At 44.4% G+C, this 27727-nt stretch overlaps 1 protein-coding gene across 1 annotated transcript in view; it reads left to right on the top strand.

The window, feature by feature from the left end:
* LOC115477645 (sodium-coupled monocarboxylate transporter 1-like) overlaps nucleotides 1-27727 on the top strand; it is a 72738-nt gene that overhangs the window by 31025 nt on the left and 13986 nt on the right. The window contains 9 exon segments of the mRNA XM_030214659.1: nucleotides 1413-1478; nucleotides 8004-8055; nucleotides 10693-10760; nucleotides 11808-11962; nucleotides 15344-15484; nucleotides 16738-16867; nucleotides 20411-20499; nucleotides 23168-23280; nucleotides 26850-26917. Coding sequence (XP_030070519.1) covers nucleotides 1413-1478; nucleotides 8004-8055; nucleotides 10693-10760; nucleotides 11808-11962; nucleotides 15344-15484; nucleotides 16738-16867; nucleotides 20411-20499; nucleotides 23168-23280; nucleotides 26850-26917 — 882 coding nt within the window.

Raw genomic sequence — 27727 nt, forward strand, 5'->3', positions numbered from 1 at the left:
AGGCTAATGGCTGACGGTAAGATCTCAGTCCCAAAATGGACGTGCGGCAATTTTCATTTTGCCACACGTCCATTTTCGGCAAAAATGTTTACAGGTGCGTTGAAAAATGATTCTGCGCGCGCCCAAAACACGCGTCTACACTACCACAGGCCATTTTTCAGCACGCCATTGTAAAAAGAGCCCCCTAATTTTTAGTGTGGTCAAAAAACACTAGTGCACCTTAGGAAACAGGCCCATAATCATAACTATACTAGATAGAAGCACCCAAATGTTAAGTTGAAAGCTATTTGGCATATAGGGACTTATTAAGAAGGCTTATTCCCCAGGTTCAACATAATCAGAATTATCCCTTACTATTATATGATCCAATGGACACTAATTACACGTTACTATTTTCTTTATTTATTATTGATTAATTATTAATTCTCTTATTCTTAATACCAATTGCTGTTCAATTATTATTTCTATCTTGCTCTTAATTGCAAAATTGTACTTCTTTGCATTGTAACTTTATTACAATATTATTGTAAGCCACTTTGAGCCTGCAATCAGTGGGAAAATGTGGGATACAAATGTGATAAATAAATAAATAAGACCTCAGAAACCATAGAGGACAACCCGAACGAAGAATTTCTCCTCATGTGGGTCAGCTTTTCTTTCATTGGTCTAAAACAACCTCCTTTGACAAATAACTTTATTTTAACTATTGATTTTTCAAAAATGTTTTCAAAGATTCTTTCTTTCTTTTGTTTTTTTTTAAATATTTTCTTTTACTATTAAGAGTGAAAAATAAGTGCTTTTGCTTCAAGTACTTTCATGTGCTTGTGGGCGCAATATTAAAAGAAAGTATTAAAAGGAAAAAACAAACAAAAAGTTATTCAGAGAATCAAATAGTGTGGGTTTGGCTTTATAAAATGAAGGAAACATTCAGGATAGTTAGGCAATATAGGTTAGGCAAGCAACATATGTACTTTGTAACTGCATTTTTTAATGGATCATTGTGCTTAATTTTCATATGTAACCTATCTTGAATCTTAGTTCAAGGAGAAAAGTGGGACATAAATGCCATTTTTAGATTAAGGTGTCCTTGTACTAAGGCACGCTAACAGATTTAGCACATGCTAAATGATGAGATGCCCATAGGAATATAATGGATGCCTTATCATTTAGCATATGCTAGATCTGTTAGTGTGCCTTAGTAAAAGGACCACTAAATTTACAAGGTTGCTATTATGAGATAGATAGACAGATAGATATTTGTCCACGCTACTGAACCTATAAATATATTTGCATGAAAGATGCAAAATCATGCAATATTTTATATGTATTACAAGAATTTGTACCCTTCTAGCTGCTGCTATTATTTTGCAACATGCTGATATAAATGTTTTCTCTATTTGTCTCTTTTACAGTATTTAGAACTCCGATTTAATAAAGTTGTTCGTATCCTTGGCACGCTGATATTCATTGTAGAAATGGTAAGTCATTGGATAAGTTATTTCTCAGATCTTTTAGAATTTGTAATGTTATCTTATCAGGGCCGCCGAGAGGGGGGGCAAAATTCACCAAGCCTCCAAGGGGGGCCCGGTGCCGGGGTCAGGCTGCCGGCGCTGCAGTCCCCAGTCTCACCTGGCTGCCTCCATGGCTCCAGGCCCTCTTCATTCAAAGCGGCAGTCGCAGATTGCCTCTCTTCTGGCCTTCCCTCCCTGTGTCCCGCTCTCGCGGAAACCGGAAGTTACATCAGACGAGGGCGGGACACAGGGAGAGAAGGCCAGAAGAGACGCGATCTGCGACTGCCACTTTGAATGAAGGGGGCCTGCAGCCGTGGAGGCAGGCAGGTGAGACCGCGGACTGCAGCGGCAGGGGGCGGCAGCAGCAGGGGGGCGGAGGTGGGGCAGCCTTGCCCTGGGCCCAACCTAATCTCTCGGGGGCCCTGTATCTTATATTTAAGTGGTTGCTAATCAGGCTTATGAAAAGTCAATTCATCACTATGGGGCCTCCACTGTAAACATGTTCCCCCATAGACAAAAAGGACTAGATTCTATATATCAAGCTTAAAAATTTGGCACTGAAATGAAAGCCGCTTAAGCATCTATATAATAAAACTTACCCTCAACGTTCTGAAGACACTGACGTCACTGAAGCCAAGCCACTGACGTCACTTCCTTTATGAAGGGTTCGTGGTGGTGAAGCCACCAAAATCACCAAGTCTCTAGGCCCCGCCCTCGCGTCAAACGTGATGACGTCGAGGGCGGAGCAATGGCGTCACACATCGACGCCGGAGCAATGGCGTCAGTGGCTTCAGAACGAAGAAGGTGATGAAGGTACGTTGATGAGATGCGGAGCAATGATGTCAGTGGCTTCACAACGACGAAGGGGTGGGGAGGAAAACCTTGCTAGCGCCCATTTCATTTGCTCCAGAAACGGGCCTTTTTTACTAGTATTCTATAAAGTGTGCCTTAATTTAGGCAATACTTTATAGAATAATCCTACATTTCCATGTGGTTTATAGAATACACCAAGCGCTGGTCTATTTGACTAAATTTACTCACAGCCAATTACGCCAAGCAAAACCTAGTGTAAATCCCAACGACTACATTAGGCGTGGAGCAGGTGTGTTCTGTAACAACACGCATAGATTTTAGATACACGTTTGACCTGCCCATTCCATGGCCATGATCACACCCACTTTTCAACTATGCAGCTTAGAATTTATATGCACCATGTTACAGAATACACTTAGCAAGTAGTGTGTGTAGATTCTAATTAATGCCAATTAATGCTGACAATGTTACGTTATTAGGTACTTGTAACCCGCCAACTCTTCCACAGAGAATTCAAGGCGTGGTAAGACAAAGCTAAAAAACTGTACATCAGGATGTGAGAAAAAACAAAAAAATATATACACAAGTGAAGAATAAACGCATGCTAAGTAACTACTTTAAGTAATGTTCATGAAAACAAATGTGTCGTTAGAGCCTTCCGAAAGACAAAGAAGTCCTTCAAGCAACGAATCATAATGGAAAGGTTATTTCCAAAGGCAAACAGCTAAAAACCAAAAAGAAAGCAAAAGATCGTATTAAAGTGAACAAATTTAACAGATGGGAAGATCAATACTAAGGGGCCCTTTTACTAAGGTGCACTGAAAAATGGCCTGTGGTAGTGTAGACGTGTGTTTTGGGCGCACGCAGAATCATTTTTCAGCGCACCTGGAAAAAATGCCTTTTTAAAATCTTTGCTGAAAATGGACGTGTGGCAAAATGAAAGTTGCTGCACATACATTTTGGGTCTGAGACTTTACCACCAGCCACTGACCTAGCGGTAAAGCCTCATGCGGTAACTGGGTGGCGGTGATGACCTACGTGCATCCAATGCCACTTGGCGCATATCCAATACGCGTGTCCAAAACTAAAAATTATTTTTCGGATGCGCGCCAAAAATGAAATGACTGCAAGAGCCATGTGGTAGCCGGGCGGTAACTCCATTTTGGCATGCATTGGGCGCACGTACATGCTTACGCTGCTTAGTAAAAGGGCCCATAAGTAATTACATACTCGAGTTGTAGAACTATTATTTAGAACAGTGTTTCCCAAACCTGGTTCTGGAGGTATCCCAGCCAGTTGGGTTTTCAGGATATCCACAATGAATATTTGAAGACTTTCAGGCCCTCCCTAGCTGTAATTTTACTGTAGGGACTAAGGCCAGATAGGACAATGCAGTGGCGTACCAAGGGGGGGCCGGTGGGGGCGGTCCACCCCAGGTGCACGCCGCTGGGGGGGGGGTGCCACGCGCCTGTCAGCGTCGTTCGTTTCCATGCTCCCTCTGCCCCGGAACAGGAAGTAACCTGTTCCGGGGCAGAGGGAGCATGGAAACGAACAACGCTGACCGGTGCGCGGCACCCCCCCAGCGGCGTGCACCCAGGGGGGGTTCTTTCACCGGGGGGGGGGTTGCTGCACCCGGGGGGGCGGGGCGCATCAGCAATCCACCCCGGGTGTCAGCGCCCCTCGGAACGCCACAGGGACAATGTTGGTGGCTGTGTGAGCTATAGGAAGAGAGGGATAGAGAGAGGGAGAGAGAGGGAGAGGGATAGAGAGAGAGGGGGGGAGAGAGAGAAAAAGAGAGAGAGAGGATCCCGTCCACATCTATTGCCTCCCCCCCACCACACAGTACTGTGTGATGTCAGTAATATCAGCTATTATAGTACTTGCCAGAAAAACAATGCAACACAAAGGAGCCAATATTCAAATCCAATTATGTTTTCATCTGTAACTGATGAAAGTATAATTGGCCTATCCAAATATTTTCAAAAAACATATATGGATAATAGGCCATTTAAATTGCTAAACTTACAGATATTATCTATGTATTTGTGGGCTAGATTAGGGAATGGGGGATGATAGCCCAGAAATAGCATCCATCTAGTCCTGTTAACCAGCCAGTAAACAAATAATTTATCCTGCAAATGAACTAATTTGTTTACTAACCCAAATGATTAAGGCTCACTGAGATGATGTAATCTATTGTTTGCCTTGTCTAACTGGATTATTATTAAGTTTCTTATAATATTCTTCCTCTAACAAATGTCTATATATTTCCTTATTGTGATGTATGCAGATGAATCTCACCTATACCATCTTTATACCATGGTTTTATGATAATCTTTTAATCCTTCCTCAAACTACTGAGCCCAGAAACTCTTTTCTTGAGAGATTAGTGTTCAGTTTCTTTCTACTATTCCCAGCATATTCATCAATATCCTTTCTCATTCATCTAAAACAAAATACCTCAGAAACAATTACTAATAGGGGGAATTTAAAGTATCATTCTGTTTTAATAGTTGGGTTCCCTCTGTTTTCTGAATGAATCTCCATATTATTTTGTTCCTAAAAAAAAAAAGGTTCACTGCAGAAACCTTTGTGGTTGAAATAACTCAAATTCAAACCTAACATGTTGAATTTATAAACTGAGACAAAAAAAAAAAACCTTCCACAGAGAAAACTTCAATTGTTTCTAACTAAAATGTGTTATAAAGCACCATTTGGACGAATTTCTTCTCAAAACATCCAAATTGGTATTTTCAAAACCTATTTTGCAGATGTTTATCTATGCAATATGTTGACAGTGCATCCAAATCACAAGGGGGCGTGTCGGGGTGTTTTAGGGGCGGGATTAGGGCATTCCTATCACTACTACTACTTATCATTTCTATAGCGCTACTAGACGTACGCAGCGCTGTACACTTGAACATGAAGAGACAATCCCAATTGGATGTTTTACAGCCACACTGGAATAAAACAAAAACGTCTAGGGCTGAAACTTCCAACATTTTGGTTTAGCTCTATTTTTAGAACAAATAAGGCATGAAAAGATATCCTAAATGACTAGATGATCACTGGAGGGAATCAGAGATGATCCCCCCCCCCCCCTTACTCCCCCAGTGGTCACTGGTCTCATTGCATAAAATGGAATCTGTGCTAAATTAGCATGAGTTAGTGGTAAAATAACATGTCTTAATGGTAGCCCATGTTGATAAATTAGCCCCTTCAGCCAGGCAAATTGTGTACAGGCCTGGCAGTCGGGCAATGCCAGGCAGAGAAAGATAGATGGCTAGTGCCGATTTAACATAGTTGGCCAAACCTGGAAGCTGAAATTGCTCACCAACTCTTAACCACCTCCTGCAATCCCCTTTTTCGCACCCAACTTCAAAAGTTAAAGTGTGTGTGTTGGGGGGGGGGGGGGGGAGATATCAGTCCTTTAACTATTTACCTGTAGCCTGATTTCTCTAGGAATTGTGTCCAAAACATCTTCCTGCTGGAACTGGAACTCTGCAATTTTCCTAAAAGACTCGCGCACTCATTTCTCTTTCTCTCCTCTCCTCATTGGCTATTCCTTTATTCTTCCACCTCCAATCCTCTTCTCTCCTCCTCCTTTCTTTTCCGTCACCCTTTTTCTCCCTCCTTCCAACCTCTCCAATTGCATTTAAGTTCCTTCTTCCTTTTCTCTTTCCTGTCTCTTTCTGCCAAAACTCTTGCCCTTCCTGTCTCTTTCCTTCCCCTTGTTCTCCTTCCTCTCTCTCTCTCTGCTTTACTTGCCCTTCACTCCTGTCCCCTTTCCCTACTCTATCTGCCCTTACCTCCCCTCCCCTTTCTGTCTCCTTCCCTCCATCTCATTTCTCTCTTCCTCTGTCCTGATCTTAAGTGGAACAGGCTTTCCTCTGTGTGGTCCTTTTAGCTGTGTCATTTGTATTTAGTGCATTGTAAATCCTATTAGAATGGATTATTGTGTATTTAATTCCTTTTACTTTTTGCTATTTACTATTAGGGCATGATAATTATAGGAAATGTGATAGACTGAAGCATTAAGTGGCTGCAAGGTGCAGAATCATCTCAGATTCTGACTGGATAAACATTCACACAAACATCACAACTGGTTTTTACACATGTTAGATCATATTTATGTATTTGGATTTAACTCACATCTTTTTACATCAGTAGCTTAATGTGAATTACATTCAGTTATACTGTATTTCCCTGCCCCTGGAGGGCTTAAAGTCTAAGATTGTATCTGAGGCAGCGGGAGTTAAGTGACTTGCCCAAGATCACAGGGAAAAGCAGCAGGACTTGAACAAAGCTTTCCTTGTTGTCTGCCTGGTGCTCTAACCACTAGGCCACTCCTTCATTCCATATGTTACGTAAATATAGTATGACACCGATTATCCGGACTAACCTTGGCAGGGGGGTGGTCTGGATAATCAGAAATCCAAATGACTGGACAAACCTACATGGACATCTGGTTGCAGAAGAAAAAAAAAAGTATTTTTCCCATGGTTTAAACAAAACAAATTCGCTGATTACTGTGCCTCCCTGTTTACACATCTCTTGTTTTTCTCTTTCTCCTGTTCCCTCCCTCCCCCATGGCCAGCAATCTGGCATCTCTCATTCTCCCTGCCTCTGGTGACCCTCCAAACCTGTTTTTACAGTCAAAATAGTATTGAACAGGGTGCCTCTCTCTAGCCTGGAACCTCCCTCTGTAGCATCCGGCCTCCTTGATGGAACTTCCTGTTTCCTGCAGGGAGGACACTACACTACAGAGGGAGGCACCACGCTAGGCAGAAGCATCATGTGTAGCATTGCTGACTATAAAATCAGGTTTGGAGGGAGAGGACGAAAGAGAAATGCCGGTCCAGATAACTGGACATTTGGTTAATCCCCGTTCGGATAAACAATGTCATACTGTATTTTAAAAACATAGTAACATAGTAGATGACGGCAGAAAAAGACCTGCACGGTCCATCCAGTCTGCCCAACAAGATAAACTCATATGTGCTACTTTTTGTGTATACCTTACCTTGATTTGTACCTGTCCTTTTCAGGGCATAGACCGTATAAGTCTGCCCAGCACTATCCCCGCCTCCCAACCACCAGCCCCGCCTCCCACCACTGGTTCTGGCACAGACCGTATAAGTCTGCCCAGCACTATCCCCGCCTCCCAACCAGCAGTCCCGCCTCCCACCACCGTCTCTGGCACAGACCGTATAAGTCTGCCCAGCACCATCCCCACATTTTCAAAGTGCCTGCATTGAGATAAAGGGCTCTAGTACTTTTTGCCTTCAGGTTTTGCATCAATGTTCAAAGGGAACATATGCATGTGCTTTCCTTTTGAAACCTGCAGTGGTCACTTGCACTTGTTTTTTTGGACAGACAGATTTCTGCTGGACGATTGCAGGTGAAGATTTGAAAATCCCATTCATGTGTGTAATTTTCCTTCTCTGGGAATGTCTCCTCTTAGTGGAGGTCACAGCATGCACCCTGTGGAGCAAAACAAGGACTTTTAGTTGCATGAAGAAGGGCAAGTTTCTGAAAACCAATTAACAGAGATAACATGCTTTTTTAAACCACATAAAGCACTTTGAAAATTGCCTTCATCATGATGAGCAGGAGGACTACCTTGAATTGGTCGACATTTGAAAGTTTTAAAGTTTTTTTTTTGTATTTCTTTTCCAGGTTTTATACACTGGAATTGTTATTTATGCTCCTGCTCTGGCACTGAACCAAGGTAGGCCAAGGGTGTGGCATGTTTTTCTTTTTAATATTTAGATAAGAACAAGAGGACTGTTTTAACTTCTGTACAGTTAATAGAAGGCCACAATTTGGAAAGGAACTTTCAGTGTCTAACCACCACGCTTCAGAAAAGACTTCAACGGTAAACAAAGAAGTTAATAAAACATGTCCTCAAGAACAAACTTACACAGCTAAGAATGTATTCTCTGATAAGAACTTGAAGTCTTGGACTATCCAGTCACATGACTGTACAGAGCCATGCTTAAACTAACAAGCACCAGGTTCAGAAGCAGTAAATATAAGGGGATGCATCTATAAGAAGCCACCTAGATTAAGATAGCAAGACTGCATGTAAATGCTGGCATTCTAGTCGTGTGTATTTATGGTTATTTTCCGGCTAAGTACTGTGCTATACATAAGTGCCTAGATGTGATGGCATATCATCCACATATAGGCGATATGATACCTCCATTGTCTTCAACAAATGGCACAAAAGAGACAAATAAATATTAAACAAAACCGCTGACAGTGCTGATCCTAGCCGGAACCACATCACCCAATCACACAGTTTGAACCATGATAGTATCGTCTCCGCAAGGCCACAATCACTCAGGCGCTTCAGCAAAATATTTGTTCAAGCGTCTCCTGTATCCACAGTTCACAGGGTTCAAAACCACAACGTGATAGTCCTTTGCATTTAAATAACGCGTAACTCCTGCTGGTTACTTAAGTCCATACTGAACCAGCTCAATCGCGTTTCTTCACCCAACAGGGAATCCCCGTTTCGCTGTCGCTGCTGCAGGGGTTCGCTATTCTTCTTCAAAGGATTCACATAATTCTCGTCTGTTACTCCCGTGTCACTCCTACTATACTCCGAGGAAGGGAGACATCTATCCAAACCCCAGCAGACCCCATCCACATTTGCAACAACAAGCGCCTCAGTGCTGTGTGCCCTGCGGCAGCCATACCAGAACAGGTCTAGCAATGAGTTTCTTGACAAAAAAAATCAACCAGTTAAACAAACAGATTGTTCAACTATTTTTGATAGCATAGGCAATAATTGCAGTAGTCTAACTGGTTGAGCTCAAGAGAGTGTACCAGGATCATAAGAACAGAATCCTGAAGTAATGATATGATTGATCTGGTGATACGCAGCTTATAGAAACAGCGCTGTACAAGTGAGGTAAAGAAAAATATAAAGGGTTCTCATATTTTGAAACATGGTGTAGAATTATCCTCATAGGGCCAGATTCTGTAAATGGCGTCTAAAATCGATGAGTCCGACTAACATGTCTAGCGCTATTCTATATAACATGCCTAAAGTTGGGCGCAGTTTACAGAATAGTGCATAGGGCCAGGAAACTCCACTGAAAACTGGTGTAAATACCCATGGCTAAAAGTAGGCACATAACCCGAATTAGAAACATAAAAACATGACAGCAGATAAAGGCCAATGACCCATCCAGTCTGCCCATCCTCTGTAACCCCTAATTCTTCCTGTTCCTAAGCGATCCCACATGCTTATCTCATGCCTTTTTAAATTCTGGAACAGTCCTCGACTCCACCACCCTTTCCGTGAAATAATACTTCCTTAGGTTACTCCTAAGCCTGTTCCCTCTTAACTTTGTCATATGCCCCCTCATTCCAGAGCTCTCCTTCATTTGAAAAAAAAGTGAATTCCATAACACTTGTAAATTTGAGTAATGCCACTGACACGCCTACACTTCTCCCATGGCCGCGCTCCCTTTTCAGCTACACGCGTTGGAATTTATGCACACCTCTTTTTAGAATAAGCCTAAAAAGAAGCGCTTGTAAATTCCAATTACCAATTAGTGATGATAATTGGTTGTTATCAGCAAATCATCATCACTGATAAGTTCATTGCTCAACTGAGTGCCGCATGTAAATTGGCCACACACACACAATTTAACACATGCTACTCACCGCACCTTATACAGAATCTGGCCCATAGAGTTAAAACTGACTGTATTAGAAAAACTTTCTAAATGTGAAATTGTGCTTTTGTTTATTGGTTGTGTTAGTTATTATTTATTTGTAACATAACACTTATACCCCACGCTTTCCCACTTATTAGCAGGTTCAATGTGGCTTACATAATATAACAGGTTTACAAGATAACAAATATTGGATAACAGTTGTAATATAGTGTATGAAGAGGTGGGCAACAAAATGTGGATTATCTGCTGCTTTCAGATATTTTTGAAAAGGTGGCATGACAAAATGAATGGCATGGTAGTACCCCTTCACACAAGCACTAAACTGTGAATGGCATATGGGACCTGCGGCACAAGTGTGACAGTTTCCATGGCAGGCCTTAAGTAGGGTGGGTTGCCATTGCCAAGACCACAAGAATTGCAGTGGGAGTTGAATCTGGGCATTCCACTTCCCAACCAGTTGCTCTAACCATTTGGCTACTGCTCTACCCCTGATGATATGAATAAGTAGTAAATATTTTTATAATGGTGGGAAAAAAAGCTGAAAGCATTGTGAAACACTAAGGCTATTTCATCAATTGAAGTGCTAAAAATAATAGCAAATTGCTTACAGATTTATTTTAAACACTTTGGAATTTCTCAGTACTTGACGAACGTTTGTTTTTTCATTAATGCAGTGACAGGATTTCACCTGTGGGGGGCAGTGGTTGCCACTGGCGTAGTCTGCACATTTTATTGCACTTTGGTAAGTCTTCAGTTCCTCTGTTCAGAAGAAAATACTTGGCCACTCAATCTCCATTTGACAGCACTTTTTATTTGAGAAAAGGCAATTCAGTTTTCATGATCTGTGATGCAGAATTAGAAATCTAGGTCCCCAGTCCTTTTTTTTTTGGGGGGGGGGGGGGGGGTCAACCTTTGAATTGCAGGTCACAAATCTTATTAGTAATGTTTGAGCCATATTTAAGGGCTCACCCCCTATAACAATCAAATTAAGCTAATCTGAATGAAAAGAATAAATCTATCTTCATATGTATACAAAGACTAGAAGAAAAAGAACTACAGTAGGTTACTAGTCCTTGAAAGCAGCCAGACCTTGACGGCACTATAATGACTTACTTGAAATAGTTTGTCAATGCCCCACCCTCCTTCTGCCAAATTCATATAGACCCAAAAGGCTAGAACTAACCACAGTGCTTGGATGTTGCAGGAAGGCAAATATTGTTGCTTTCCCATTGACGATGATTCTGCAGCAAGAAACTGGCATTTTGCACATCCCGAACATCATCGGACCTTCCAAAAACATCCACAGTCCAGTTTTATATAAAGCACTGATAATTTAATAAAATACATTTTATTAAATCTTTACACTAACCACTTCAGATTTCACTGTGTTGAAATCCTTCCCTTGGGAGGCAAATATACCGTTGAGATTTGATTTTTGTTGGTGTTGTTAGCTTTTGATTTCACTTTGGTAGTCTTCTGCATCTCTGATTGCTCTCTAACTCTCCCTAGGGTCAGCCAGGGCTCAGGAGGAGGCTGAGATAACAAAGAACAGGTTTTTGTTTGGTGCATAATGGACTTTTCCACCACTAATCTGGCCTTAAAGAAGTAATTATCTGTGTCTTGTGATATTATTGATGTGTTAAATTGAATTTGTTAAAATGTCTTTTACAGGGTTATTAATTTTTATTTTGAATCCACTTAAAACATAAGAGATTGGCCATGGAATGTACTTGTAAAAATGTGTTTGCAGGCTGAACACTTGTACCAAAGATTTTTCTGTTTCATCTAGGGTGGTCTAAAAGCTGTCATCTGGACAGATGTGTTCCAAATTGGAATCATGGTAGCTGGCTTTGCATCTATTATTATACGCTCAGTTGTGGTTCAAGGTGGAATTGGCACAATTGTAAACGATTCCTATTACGGCGGCAGATTAAACTTTTGGGAGTAAGTGTTCTTGAACTTGTTTCCTGTATTCCAGCCTAAATAATGAGAGCTAGTCTTTGAACTGTTTGTTTTGTAGGCGAGGATGAGACACAGAAAAGCTCGAGCCAGTTCAGCTTATAATAAACAGTGAAGTAAATAAACAGTGAGATGATCAATGCGTAAATTTATCTTGATATTTTTTTTCTGTGTAACTTTTTATTTGGATTTTCAGCCAGGCTAAACGTTCAAGCATGAACATTGAAAATGCTGGCATAACTTGAAGTGGATAATGTATCCATTTGAAGTTATTCCTGTTAGATGGACAGTGGCTGGAGTTCACAGCTGTCCATATGGCTTTTAGCCCTACCCTTGCCTGCCCTAAACCCTAACCCACTGTAACCATTTAACATTTGGCTTTAAAATTGACTTATATGACCATAAATTATTGGGATTAATTCTGAATATTTAAACACCCACTGCTGATCACATAACTGATTGTGAATATTTGGCCCAGTAGATACGTTTATTTATTTATTTGTTACATTTGTGCCCCACGTTTTTCCACCTATTTGCAGGCTCAGTGTGGCTTACATAGTACCGTAATGGCATTTGCCAGTCGGTGGATAACAAATACAAGGTTAAGTTGTGGTCGATTGAGGTAGGTGTGTGTCAGACACCAAAAGGGTCGAGGGGAATGAAGATTGTATACTGTCCAGTACGATCATTGGTTATGCTGTGTTGCTGGGTGTGGGCTAATGTTGGCTAATTAGTAACTGTTTTCAGCAGTATTTGACAGTTTATAAAAACAAACAAAAATACTTTCTGCTCCAAAAAAGACTGTAAACTGTTCCATGCCCCTTTGTATGTCAAAGGCATTTACCAGTGGAGGAGTGGCCTAGTGGTTAGGGTGGTGGACTTTGGTCCTGGGGAACTGAGGAACTGAGTTTGATTCCCACTTCAGGCATAGGCAGCTCCTTGTGACTCTGGGCAAGTCACTTAACCCTCCATTGCCCCATGTAAGCCGCATTGAGCCTGCCATGAGTGGGAAAGCGCAGGGTACAAATGTAACAAAAATAAAATAGATACTATTGGAGATTCTACATAGAATGTTGCTATTCCACTAGCAACATTCCATGTAGAAGCCTGCGCGGCCACATTGGTGATCTGCAAGGGCCGACTTCTACACGGAATGTTGCTAGTGGAATAGCAACATTCCATGTAGAATCTCAAATAGTAGCAACAGTGGAGGAGTGGCCTAGTGGTTCGGGTGGTGGACTTTGGTCCTGAGGAACTGAGTTCAATTCCCACTTCAGGCACAGGCAGCTCCTTGTGACTCTGGGCAAGTCACGTAACCCTCCATTGCCCCATGTAAGCTGCATTGAGCCTGCCATGAGTGGGAAAGTGCAGGGTACAAATGTAATAAATAAATCTCTAATATGTTACTATTGTGAGCAAACATCTGGCTCTTCAGGTGTCCTTTACAGCTCTAATAGACTTAGATGCTTGTCTGTTCTCTATTCTCTAATCATGACGTTACAGTTGAAGTATGCATGCAAGTCTATTTCTTTAGGAATATTCTGGAAACAAGATCAGTATGTGGCCCTTGAGCACTGAAACAGCCCTGTACAACGGGCTTTAGTTTCCATTAGAGCCCGACGGAACCCAGTCTTCAGTTTTTGCCAAAACTGAATCTGTGACTAAAATTGTCCACTCGGTTTTGGCAGAAACTGAAGCAGTAAATGAATCTTCTCTCTCCCACACCTGACCAAGATAGCCACCCCCCCCCCCCCCCCACCCAAGACCATCCGCCCACAGCGGCGGCCCCCCACTAACTCCAGCCCTCCCCCCCATGATCACTCTCTGTCCCCTCATCCCACCCAACCACCCCGTGGACTCTCCCTGGGCCTACCTTAGGAATCTCTAATTATCTATTGGTGTCTTCGGGGGCAGGGACGAACCCCACTCGTTCCTGCCCCATTCAGCTGCTCAGCTGAAATAGTTGCCGAGATTTTTGTGAATGGAACCAGCATGGACAGGATTTTGAATCCCAAACCAAAATTTGGTCTGCCTCTAGTTTTCATGCTGCATATTGCTTCTTTTTTTGTTGTTTTATATATTCTTAACCTTGTTCCATCTTCAATTTCCTAAGATAGGGCTTTGCGAGTTTTCAAGATATCCACAGTGAGTATACATGAGAGAAAACTAGCTTATATATCTTATGCATATTCATTGTGAATATCATGAAAACTATGGGGCCCTTTTACTAAGCTGTGTAGCAGGGGTGTAGCCAGACTTTGGCGGGAGGAAGGTCCAGAGCCCGAGGTGAGGGGGCACATTTTAGCCCCCGCCGGTGCCACCGACTCCCCCCCCCCCCCCCCGCCATTGCCGACCCCCCCCCCGCCGCCACCACCACCCTCCCCTCTGCCAACGACCCTCTCGACCCCCCTCCTGCTGCCAACCTTCCCCCACCACCGCCTAACTTGGCTTCGTTCTGTTTCTGTGAGTCTGACATCCTGCACGTACAACTTGCAGGATGTCAGAAACAGTCAGAACGAAGCCTTGTGCGGGAAGAAGAGGACCTCGGCTGGCGGGGGTTGGGGTCCCCTCCAGCAAAGGTAGGCGACAGTGGGTTGGCAGCGGGAGGGGGGGTTGAGAGGGTCGTCGGCAGGGGGGTCCAGGGCCAAATCTACAGGGGCCCAGGCCCCCGTGGACCCACATGGCTATGCCACTGCTGTGTAGGCGCCTACATGCGAGCAATGCACGCCAATTTGGAACTACCACCCGGCTACCGCGTGGCCTGGGCAGTAATTTCATTTTTTACATGCACTCACTACACGTGCTGGAAAATTTCTGGCATGCAGTGCTAACCAGGCAGTAATCGACATTGCACGCACACTGATGATTACCGCCTGGTTAACACATGAGACCTTACCATTAAGTCATTGGGTGACAGTAAGGTCTCAGGCCCAAAATGGACACGTGCCAATTTTCATTTTGCCGGACGTCCATTTTCGGCTAAAAAAAAAAAGTCCTTTTTTGCAGGTGCGCTGAAAAATAAACCTGCATGCATCCAGTACATGCATCTACACCAGCGCAGGCCATTTTTCGGTGCTCCTTAGTAAAAGGACTTCTCTGAGTTTGCAGGGGAAGTTTGTCTTTTGTATTTTTCATTCATTTACCTTTTATGAGGTTGTAGTGTTGTATAAGCTAAGATGTTATAAAAAGTACTATTAGCAATGTGTGTGATGTCTGACTTACCTGCCGTTCCTCTTCTGGGGCTCTTTGCCAACGGGCAAGTAAAATAATTAATGAATTGAATACAAGCTGCATCCTTTCCCAACAAAATCGACCACCAAACTTTGTAGAAAGGTGACATTCTGACTCTTCTTATTTTCTGTTTAGCTTTAATCCTAACCCCTTGCAAAGACATACCTTCTGGTCAATTATCATCGGTGGGACATTTACTTGGACTGCCATTTATGGGGTGAACCAGTCACAGGTTCAGCGATACATAGCCTGCAAAAGCAGATTCCAAGCAAAACTGTAAGTTTCTTTTATAGTGTTTTTCAAACATCCTTTGTTCAGGTGACTTAGAGGGGCATAATCGAACGGCGCCGGCCATCTATATGGCAGGCGCCGCAAAGAGCAGTCACGAACCATATTATCGAAAAAGATGGCCGGCCATCTTTCGTTTCGATAATACGGTTCGGGCCGGCCAAATATCAGAGATGGCTGGGTTTGAGATGGCCGGCATCGGTTTTTGCCGACAATGGAAACTAATGCCCGCGATCTCAAACCTGGCCAAATTTGGTCATGGGAGAAGCCAGCATTTGTAGTGCAGTGGTCCCCTTGACATGCCAGGACACCAACCGGGCACCCTAGGGGGCACTGCAGTGGACTTCAAAAATAGCTCCCAGGTGCATAGCTCCCTTACCTTGGGTGCTGAGCACCCCAAATCCCCCCCAAAAACCCACTCCCCACAACTGTATACCACTACGATAGCCCTTAGGGATGAAGGGGGCACCTATATGTGGGTTTTGGAGGGCTTAACATTTACCACCACAAGTGGGGGGGAGATGGGCCTGGGTCCACCTGCCTGAAGTGCACTGCACCCACTAAATACTGCTCCAGGGACCTGCATACTGCTGTCAGGGACCTGGGAATGACATTTGAGGATGGCATAGAGGCTGCCAAAAAAATATATTTGTTTTTTTTTGGGGGGGGGGGTGAGAGGGGGTTGGTGACCACTACGGGAGTAAGGGGAGGTCATCCCCGATTCCCTCCGTTGGTCATTTAGTCAGTTGGGGCACCTTTTGGACATCGTCTGCTGCCCTTTCCTTTGTCACCCTTGTTCTGACTGTCTCATTTCTTTTTTCGGCCTTTATACCAACTGTGGTAAAAAGCGCCTCAGCACGCAGCAAAAATGTTCCCTGCCACTAGCACAGGGCCCTTTTTACTGCTGCTTTGTAAAAGGGCACCTTTTAAAAAAACTGCCTTTCTTTGCAGTTCCATTTTTGTGCTTCCTTGGCAGAAATTTTGCCAAACCTTTAAATTCTGACTCAGCTTTTAATTGTGATTGTTTTTAACCTCAGCTTATCCCTTAATACCTTTTAATGGGAACCTTGCACTCTAGCAATACTCTCTTGTGTTATGTTACTCCATTTAAAAGGTCTTGCCTACATCTTGTTCATTGATTTTTATCTTTGCATATCTTAATGAATTAACACGGGAACCACACAACTTTATTTCTGCTCCAGAAAATGCTGAAAGCTAATATCCTCTATCTATCTCTTTAGATCGCTTTACATAAACCTTTTGGGCCTGTGGGCAATTCTTGCCTGTGCGGTGCTGAGTGGACTGTGCTTATATTCAATATATAAAGACTGTGATCCTTGGAAAGCAGGGAGAGTGTCAGCTCCAGACCAGGTACGTTATTACCAATGCCTGAAGGTTCTAGGCCTCTGACTAATCACGGTGGAAAAGGGAGATTTGGCCACCTACATAAGGAAGAATTTCACCAACCACAAACAGGACAATTCTATAATCTAGGCACTTATTTACATGTGTGCTATGCAGTGCAATTTTTCTAGCAAAAAAGGTGCCGGTACTCAAATGCCAGGCCACCCTTCAGGGGTGGGGTGATCACTGAGGGACTCACCCCACAATAGCCAGACCCCCTGCAACCAGTCACAGAATCTATGACAAGGCAGAATTGGTGTGTTGAGCCTGAGCTCTTTCAGTAAAACTTGTGGTCCATGGGTCAATTTATTAGCAGACAATGGAAAAGGTGCCGGTACTCAGTACCCCCGAGTACCTCCTCAAAAAAAGCCCTGGTGCTATGCACTTAAGTGTTTATGTATGTACTAGCCATTGAGCCCATTAAAATGGGCTAGTATGGGGTTTTGGCAAGGCCCCCTCCCCTCGCCGCTGCCCCTCCCCCCCACAAGGTCACCGCTACCGGTCCCCCGGAGTCGCCGCCACCACCCCTGCACCCGGCCCGGGCCCTCTCTTCGGTATTGAACTTACATCGGCGAAACGCAGGCAGCACGCAGATCAGCTGAGCTCCCGTCGGCCTTCCTTCTCTGCCTGTGTCCCGCCCTCGTGTGACGTAACATCGGCGAGGGCAGGGAAGAAAGGGCGACGGGAGCTCAGCTGTTCTGCGTGCTGCGTTTCGCTGATGTAAGTTCAATACCGAAGAGAGTGCTCGGGCCGGGTGGAGGGGGGGACGGCAGCGACCTCTTGTGGGGGGAGCGGTGGCAGCGACCTCAGAGGGGAGCGGTGGCGGCGGCTTCGCACAGTTTCCCTCTCTGTCCTGCCCCCGTCATCATGTATTGACGTGGGGGCGGGACAGAGAGGGAAGTCTCTACTGCGCATTTGTGAGTAAGTACGGTCAGTCGCCATTTATGTGTTTGAAATTGTGATGAATGAAGTCCTAGGCCAACCAATCAGGGCTGAGAAGCACCTGTTAGGTACCTAGCACCTGCTCTTCAGAGTTGAAGGAACGAAGAATGCAACTTGGGTGACAACCGGAAAAAGTCCACAAAGCAAGTGTTCCTAGTTGCAATAGTCCATAAAACAGGGTGCTGGTACACTCTGGGTGAATTACCAAAACAACTTAGCTCTTCTTCTGAAAGTTGACCATTACTTCCTTGAGGCTTTATACTGATGTCTCTCTCTCTCTCTCTCTCTCTCTCTCTCTCTCTCTCTCTCAAAAGAACATGATTAAAAGAACAATTTTGTTAGAGACATTACAATATGCAAATTACCTTTCTGGCTTTCCCAAAGGCTCCAGTAACCATGGCTTCAACAAGTTATAGGAGTGTTTTCTTTCCACTGTTTCTTTTAAAACAAAACCAGGCTTGCTCCTTTAAACAAGGACTGGGAGCCTTTAGCCTAGCAGCCTCCACACCCTGGATGGTACCAACTCTTTTAACTCTTCCATTACCGTCCTCCCCAACCCCCTGGCTGTTAATTATTAAGAAAACCCCAAAATAAAACCATTTGCTTGACTTCAGCTTTTCAACTCCATTATCCTCATGTGCACACAAAAAGAAAAATCAGTACCTTCATGCTTTTTTCTTCCTACAACTCAAGCTTGTACTTCCCTGTGCTCCTTTTAGCCTGTTCCCCTTTTGAGATCCCTGCCAGTTTTTCCTCCTCACACAAGTTTCTACGTTAAAGCCACTGCCTATCCTGGCTACCGGTGTAACCAGGGAGGACATGAAAGTGTCAGAAACAGCTCACTCATCACAATGCTGGCTAAGTGCTATTCTGCAAATACCTGCTTAATGTACATTGGAGGTAATTCTAAAACATTGTCTCCGTTTAGGCAGCTGAATAACGTGGGCTGTGATTCTGTTCTATAAAGACACTGACTTGCAAATGCAAGTGTCATTGTAGAATATTAGTATAAAATCCTTATCTGAGCGCCAAAATGTAGGCACAAGCATTTATGATGGGTCTGTGACTTGTATAAATAATCACACCTAAGTGTGACATTTACACTTGTAACTAACAGTATTCAGCAAGGGGCCCTTTTACAGAGTGGCAGTAAACCCAACGCAGGCTTACCGCTTGCTCTACCAGGACTACCACCGGCCCAACGCGGCTGCCGGCGGTAGTCCCACTCCGAGTGTGCGCCATTTCCAGGGGAAAAAGAAAACCCCAGGAAATGGCTTGCTCGGTGGTAACCTGGCGGTAATCTGGCATCACTGTGCACTGCCCGGTTACCACTGGGTTAGCAGGGGAGTCCTTATTGCCACCTCAGTGGGCGGTGGTAAGGGCTCCCCACCACATGGCCACCCGGTAAGAGTTCTCTTACCGCATGATCATGTGTGTCTGGGGTGTTTTTACCCGCTGCAGTAAAAAGGGCCCTGGCGTGTGGGAAAAACGGCAGGGCCCTATTTCCCGCAGCTTGGTAAAAGGACCCTTAAGTTGGCCATGTAAATGCTGGCACCTCCTATGAGAGTTGTCAGATGGGAAAAAGTTTCCCCGCCCCAAACCAGCCCCAAACCGCACAAAGTCATTTGCATACAAATGACCTCATTAATAAATATTAAAGAGGTAATTTGCATACAAATGACATCATTAAGCCCGCCTCCTGATGTCATTAAGCCCGCCTCCGCGGGGCTACTATTGGCCACGGCCGTGGAAAAACATGGCCGGCAAAAAAAACCGTGGGGCGAAAAACCACACTCAGCCAAAAAAAACCCGCTTGGCCAAAAATAAAAGCCGCCCAAAAAACCGCAACCTGCACATGGCGTGAAACAGCCACAGCGGGTCGCGGAAAGGTGCCCAATTGGGCGGGAAACCCGCCCACCTGGCAACTTTGCCTCTGACCTGCCCATGCTTCCCTCCTGTGAACATTCGTCTAACAGTTATGCGCTATTAGCTGGATTCTCTAAATGGCGTGTAAATATCTACATGCAAAACTTGTGAGCTATCCTGAGATGCGCATGTCTCTAAATCGACTAATGAGTCAATTTGCACTGATAATTGGGCACTAATAATTATTGGCGTTATTGGCAACATTTTTGATTTGTACACACATCTTGCTAAGCGCTGTTCTATAAAGATCCACATGCAAATCTTATAGCATGCCATTCAGAAGGGGGTGTGGCCATGAGAGGGGCATGGGCAGGTCAGAGGTGTTCACTAAAGATGGGCACAGTATTACTGAATAACGGGGAACTGCGTGTAATATGCATGCCAGGATTTACACCAATCCCGGAACATCCTCCACTGCATGCAAATCTGTCTCTCTCATGCATAGTCATTGTGGGTATTCTAAAAACCTGACTGGCTGGGTGTGTCCTGAGGACTGGGTTGAGAACCAATGCTATAAGAGTATGCAGATTAAATAAAAATATGCAGGTAAAGTGGAAGTTTATTCTGAGAAGCTAAGACAGCATACTGTTTAATGTAAAATGAACACTGTATGATATCTTTAATATCTAATGACTTTTTCAGCTTATGCCTTATCTGTCAATGGATATTTTACAAGACTACCCCGGACTTCCAGGGCTGTTTGTGGCTTGTGCCTACAGTGGGACTCTAAGGTAACTTAATAAATACATTATCCTAGAGTATCTAATTGTGTTATTTTGATCCCCAGTTCACCAGGGTCTCACATCTTGAAACCATACAGTGAACTTTTTATCAATACAGCTTTTACCAAGCATTTGCCCTTTGTGACGGCAATTTTATAATGATTTATTTTTGCATGGAAATGTTGTTATATGGCTATACAAAGCTTCTAAATATTATCCCATACATACAAGTCACACTATGACAGGTAGGGGTGTTTTTGTACATGAGCAAGGTGTAGGCATGTTTGGAAGAGGAGTGTGGGTGGAATGTAGTCAGATTGACATCCGTACTTCAACCATGTACATTTATACCTGCTCCTAAATTGGTATAAATATACACAGCCACATTTTCATGGCACTTTCAGAAGATTTTGTGTTAATATTTTATAAAGACACATGGGCACTTCTGTTTTTTAAATAAGTAGCTCTAAAATAGATGCTTACTTGGAGGCAGACAAAGTTACATGGAGGGGCATTTTCGATATGGCATCTAAGTCCGACATTGGACGTTTTGCAATAGGAAAGAAGTTCATTTTTGAAAAAAAGAAAACATCTATCTTTTTTTTTTTTTCAAAAATACCACTTTGAACAAGGTTTTCTGCTTTGTACATTTTTTTTTTACCAAAAATGTAGAAAATCAAGCCATTGGGATGTAGGAGGGGCTATCATTTTTAGTAGACTGGTTCCCCAGACATCCTAGGAGAGCAATGAGGCACCCTAGAGTGCACTGCAGTGGACTTCAAATAAATGCTCCCAGGTACACATCTCAGACAGTGTTTCTCCCTTATCTTGTCTGAACCCCCCCCCCCCCCCAAAAAAAAAAAAACCCCACTACCCCCAGCTGTACACCACTACAATAGACCTTATGGGTGAAGAGGGCACCTATATGTGGGTACAGTGGGTTTCTGGTGAGGTTTGAAGGGCTCACGGTTTCTACCACAAGTGTAACAGGTAGGGGGAGGTATGGGCCTGGGTCTACCTGTCTGCAGTGCACTGCACCCCACCACTAGACTACTCCAGGGACCTGCATGCTGTGCTAATGGACCTGGGTATAACATCTGAGGCTGGCAGAGGCTAATTAATGTTTTTAATTGCATTTTTGAGAAGTGGGGGGGGCAGTGTCCACTGGGTGAGTAAGGGGAGGTCATCCCTGATTTCCTCCAGTGGTCATTTAGAGCACCTTTTTGTCCCTTTATACTTTATAAAAACAGGTCTAGCTGAAAACATCTTTGTTTTAGTCCTGGATGTTTTTGTTTTGTTCCATTGTGGCTGAAAACTGTCCAAGTCTTACAATTGCCCAGATCCTGCCTTTAACATGCCCCCAACACCCCCCCCCCCCCCCCCCCCCGTGAGATTTGGATGCACTGCAGACGAACAGCATTAAAAAAAACCTCTAAAATATGTTTTGAAAATACTGATTTGGATGTTTTTGTGAGAAAAACGTCCAAATGCTGCTTTATGTACTTTTTAGACGTTATTCTCTTTCAAAAATGAGCTCTGTGGTAACCTATGGATCTTTGTAAGTCTAAGTGCTTTGAAAATGAGCCCCTTGGCATACTAACATAGGCAGCCAGGTACAAAATTAATCTCCACATGTTTCCTGCAAGCAATTTTTCAGTTATGTTGATGCTGCTTTCTCTGCAGAAACTGAAATGGTACCTGGTGCCTTAAATAGGCAGCTCTAAAAAACCTAGTATGGTACAGTGGCGTAGCCAAGGGTGGGCTCGGGTGGGCCCAGGCCCAGCCACTTTGGGCTCAGGCCCACCCAGTAGCAGCACACCTATGAAGTGGCTGGCAGGGGTCCCCAAGCCCTACCAGCCAAAAACTCCCAACAGCTGTCCCTCCTGCATACCTTGTAAATAGCAGATCTTCGCCTGCAGCGAGCAGCGACTGATACATGCTGTTAACCTACAGCCTTCCCTCATATATATTCCCACCTATGCAGAAACAGGAAGTTGCGTCAGAGGGAAGGCTGTGGGGCCAACATGAGCAGTGTGTATTAGTTACTGCTTGCTGCCGGTGAATATCTGCTACTTAAAAGGTATGCAGGGGAGGAGGGATGTTTGAGAGACCATATGGCATGCAGGCAAGAGAGGGAGAGACCAAATTACTTGTAGGACAGGGTGGAGTTCTTCTGCCCACCCATGTTGGGCCCAGGCCTACCCAAAATTGGGTGCCTGGCTACACCCCTGGTATGGTACCACAAAGAGAATTTCTTGTATTATGTTTGTTTAAATACTGTTTCTTACTTTTCTCAATGTTTTTGATAATTAAAAATAAAAATCAGGAGGAAAAGACCTCATTTAGACCTTAACCACACTCCTACATTTGGGGTTTGGTCAAACAAGTCATCATTGGTCTAAAAAACCTCCTGTTAATCGTTGTTGAACAAGAAAAATCAGTTCACTTTAGTTAAACAAACGTATGTATGAAAAAATGTTACTTAGCGTCAGCAGCCTTGCTCTTATGCAACACCAAGTTATCGTCTAATGGTTTTTATTGTGAGACTATGTACGATTCTGTCAATTGCTTGGTGGGGGTCTACGATTCAGATGCACGGTACTGGGATTCATAACTTTATTGGCCTTAAATAGGCAGCCAGTTATAATGCGAATATATTTATTTTTATGCTCTGCAGCACTGTATCCTCCAGTATCAATGCTTTAGCTGCTGTGACAGTAGAGGACCTCATTAAGCCCTACTTCAAATCTCTCAATGAGAGGAAACTGTCTTGGATTTCCCAAGGAGCAAGTAAGTGAAAAACAAGTCTCATCATGGTAAGACTCTGCAGAATGCTGTTTCAGCAGGCTGCTGCCGCTTCTCAATGTCTATATTACCTCTGGCGTTACAGTGTCCTTTGCTGGGTTGAGGAATTTGGTAGGTCAGGGTTCATCAAATACAGGTAAGCAGTGGCGTTCCTAGGGGGGCGGACACCAGGGGCGGATCGCTGATGCTCCCCGCCCCCCCGGATGCAGCGCGACCCCCCCCCCCCAGTGAAAGGACACCCCCCGTGAAAGAACCCCCCCCCCCACGGGTGCACGCCGCTGGGGGGGTGCCGCACGCGCCTGCCCTTCGTTCGTTTCATGCTCCCTCTGCCCCGGAACAGGAAGTAACCTGTTCCGGGAGCATGGAACGAACGAAGGACAAGCGCGCACGGCAACCCCCAGCGGCGTGCACCCGGGGCGGATCACACACCCCCCCCCCCCCCCCCAGGGACGCCACTGCAGGTAAGAAGCTGTGATGCTGTGTCAGAGATACTATGAGAACAGTTTGAAACTGCTGTTCTATTTTGTTACTGAAATAACTTTGTGTTTGACACTGGGGATTTGCTGCATCTTTGTACCCCCTGATGCAGCCTGAGTGCGAAATGTCGCCATGTCAGGATTTTAATAAAGAATTGCATTTTTTAATTACCCTGTTCATCTGTGGTAATATTGGTCTTTGTCTTCTGGAAGTCCATATTACCAAGCCTCTGTGATTTTCTTCTTTTTTATATATATAATTTGCTATAACTGAGCACTGGTGGCTGTCTGTGATCCTTAAAGTACAAGTATCAGAAGATTTTGCCTGGGTAACTATGAGAGTAATTTTGAAATGGATCACCCTGTAGGCACCTGTGTGCTTTTATAAAATAGCCCCTGAAAAGCTGCAGAAATCATAGCTAAAATGGAGCCATTGCTGCTTTTAACTCCTACCCCTTATTCACTTGTTCAGAACCCTTATTTTATCATCCTCACTTTAATATTCCCTTATCTCTTGTTTGTCCTGTTTGTCTGTCCTAATTAGATTGTAAGCTCTGTCGGGCAGGGACTGTCTCTTCATGTTCAAGTGTACAGCGCTGCGTACGTCTAGTAGCGCTATAGAAATATTATTTGTTACATTTGTATCCCACATTTTCCCACCTATTTGCAGGCTCAATGTGGCTTACATATCACCGTTAACGGCGCTAGCCGATTCCGGTATGAACAAATACATGGTGCGAATAATACAAAGTGATATTGTGGTGGGATGAAGTACATGTATGGTAGGTTGGACTGGGGGATCTTAGAGAGGCAGAGGGGAGGAAGAGTCAGGTAATGTTCTTTAAGGTCTTTGGTTTCATTATGACGTAGGTGTCCAGGTATTTTATGTTGAGACGGTGGGGTATGCTCTTCTGAACAGGTCTGTCTTTAGTGCTTTCCGGAAGTCTAGATGGTCGAGTGTAGTTTTTACTGCTCGCTTAAATAGGAAAAGCTGGTTGCATAGATGGATTTGTATTTGAGTCCTTTGTTGCTTGGGTAGTGGAGGTTTAGGTATGATCGTTTAGATTTTGTGATGTTTCTGGCTGGCAGGTCGATGAGGTCTGTCATGTATAAGTAGTAGTAGTAATAATCATTTTAAGATAACCATAGTGGTTGCCATAATGTGTTAACTGTTCAGCTGGTAATCAAACCATATATATATATATTCAATTCATTTGGGAACACAGATCTTCCTCTTTAGTGAAATATTACATCTTGTACTCTTTGACATTTGGAGATTTTTCTTTCTTTACTATTTGTGTATTCCCAATTAGTGGTTTTGTTTTTGGATTAATTTTGTGCCCGGATGTGCACTAGGTTTCAGCAGGCATAAGTACCGTGCTCCAGGGGTGTAGCCAGACTTCAGCAGGAGGGGGGTCCAGAGCCCAAGGTGAGGGGGCACATTTTAGCCCCCCCCCCTGCCATTGCAGAACCCCCCCCCCCCCGCCGCCACCACCAACAACAACTTTGACCCCCCCCCCTGCTGACGACCCTTGACCCCCCTCCCGCCGCCTACCCGCCGTCGCCTACCTTTCCTGGTGGGGGACCCCAACCCCCGCCAGCCGAGGTCCTCTTCTTCCGGCGCAAGGCTTTGTTCCATTTCTGAGTCTGACGTCCTGCACGTTGTCAGACTCAGAAACTGAACGAAGCCTTGCTCCGGAAGAAGAGGACCTCGGCTGGCGGGGGTTGGGGTCTCCCGCCAGCAAAGGTAGGCAGCGGTGGGGGAGGGTTGGCGGCGAGAGGGGGGTCCAGAGGGTAGTCGGCAGAGGGGGGGTCAAAGTTGGTGGTGGTGGTGGCGGCAGGGGGGTGTCAGTGGCGCCGGGGGGGGGGGCAAAAATTTGCCCCCTTCACCTCGGGCTATCTGGACCCCCCTCCCACCGATGTCTGGCTATGCCCCTGGTGGGAACCTGCAGGAAGAGGCAGTTACAACCTTAGCTGCCTTTCTGGGCGAACTGAATGGACCATACTGGTATTTTTCTGCTATTATTTCCTATGAGGTCCCTTTACTAAGCTGTGGGAAGCGCTGGCACACACTTACCAACATCTTAAAATGGCTCATCGCGAGGCGCGCTCAATATTTTATGAATCTACACTCGCAAACCATGTACTAAAAAATATTTTAGTTTTTAGCGAGGAGGGGGGGCGTGTCTGGGGCAGAGATTGGCCATTTCTGTGCTAATCAATTTATCTACATTACTGCTTGCAAACTGATTAGCGCAGGATTAATGCGTAAGCCCTTACCACCTACAAAATAGGTGGCGGTAAGTGTTCACAAGCTAATATTTGTAATGGCCATGTGCTAATATCAAAACAAAAAGTACCAGGAGCCTTCAAAAAAAGGGGATAAGAATTTTAATCGAAAGTATAGATTGAAACAATCCTAGAATGGACCCAACACGGTCCGTGTTTCGGCACACAGCGCCTGCGTCAGGGGTCACGAAGTGTAGCAGAAAACGTACGGCTGTGGGCTGGAAGCAATATGCTGCGCCACCGTGTTATCCCTTCGTGATCTTGTGACCAGAAGCAGTTGCTTCGTGAGAGTATCTCTCCGTTTGACATTGCACAAAGGGATAACACGGTGGCGCAGCATATTGCTTCCAGCCCACAGCCGTACGTTTTCTGCTACACTTCGTGACCCCTGAGGCAGGCGCTGTGCGCCGAAACACGGACCATGTCGGGTCCATTCTAGGATTGTTTCATCTATACATTCGATTAAAATTCTTATCCCCTTGTTTTGAAGGCTCCTGGTACTTTTTGTTTTGCTGTTTGGACTTTTTGTTTGTACTTTGCTCCCTCTCTTTGCTATACCACATGTGCTAATATCAAAATTAGCGCATGGACATTAATTCAAAAAAATAGAAAATTGGTCATTTTCCAGCTGTGGTAAAAATGGCCTTAATGCGCAGCAAAGAGTCATATAAGGGCACACTGAGGCCACTTTTTATCGCAGCTTAGTAAAAGGACTCCTGTGTTGTTATGTTCAAAATCATATACTAGGAATTTCACTTAAGTGCACCTTATTCTTTTTGGTTTTTTCAGGTGTATTCTTTGGTGCCTTGTGCATTGCCATGGCTGCTGTGGCATCCTCCATGGGAAGTGTGATACAGGTAGGCTTATTTTAACACTTTTCACACCAAATAAGAAATGCATTTTAGAGGCACATGCTCCCATTTTGTTTGGGTACAAAAATCACACTCAGTTTAACATGAAAGATCTCACATTGTTTTTGGTGAGAAACTGCTGGTACAAGAAGAAAGCAGTTTCAGCAACTGTTATGACCCTAGCAGCAGTGAGGTAACTTGGGGTAACTTGTGAAGACAGAACATGGTTAAAATACAAACTTCAGTGAGCACAGGGAGGCCAGGGAGACAGCAACATACCAAGGAATTTTTCACAGGGGGTGCGTCTCTGCCCCTTCCTCCTGCACCTTCAAATCAGCTCCGCTCCATTCTTTGCCCGGGCAGCAGCAACAGCACTCATAGGCTGCCTGCGCCTGCACCGGAACTTTCTCAGTGAACCTCCCGCCCCTTCTGATGCAATTTCCTGTTTTTTGAAGGGTGGGACGATTCATAGAGAAAATCCCTGTGCATACACAGGCAGCCTATGAGTACCCCTTCCACTGCCCAGTCAAAAACTGGAGCCAAGCTCATTTGAAGGCACAAGCGGAGGGGGCGGGCGGGGAGAATTGCAGAGCTTTGTGAGGCTGGGAAGGAAAATGAGAGCTGAGAGACATCAGACAGTTTATCTGCATTCTCCCTCCTGCCCTCCGCGGTGGAGGACAGGAGGGAGAATGCAGATAAAAAAGGATCATGGATTTGATATTCTGACTTTATGTGGGTACAACCAAAGTGGTTTGCATACAGTATATTATATGCAGGTATTTTTTCTGTCCCTAGTGGGCTCACAGTCTGAGTTTT

This window comes from Microcaecilia unicolor, chromosome 9 (genome assembly GCF_901765095.1).
Source record: "Microcaecilia unicolor chromosome 9, aMicUni1.1, whole genome shotgun sequence".
Taxonomy (NCBI): domain Eukaryota; kingdom Metazoa; phylum Chordata; class Amphibia; order Gymnophiona; family Siphonopidae; genus Microcaecilia; species Microcaecilia unicolor.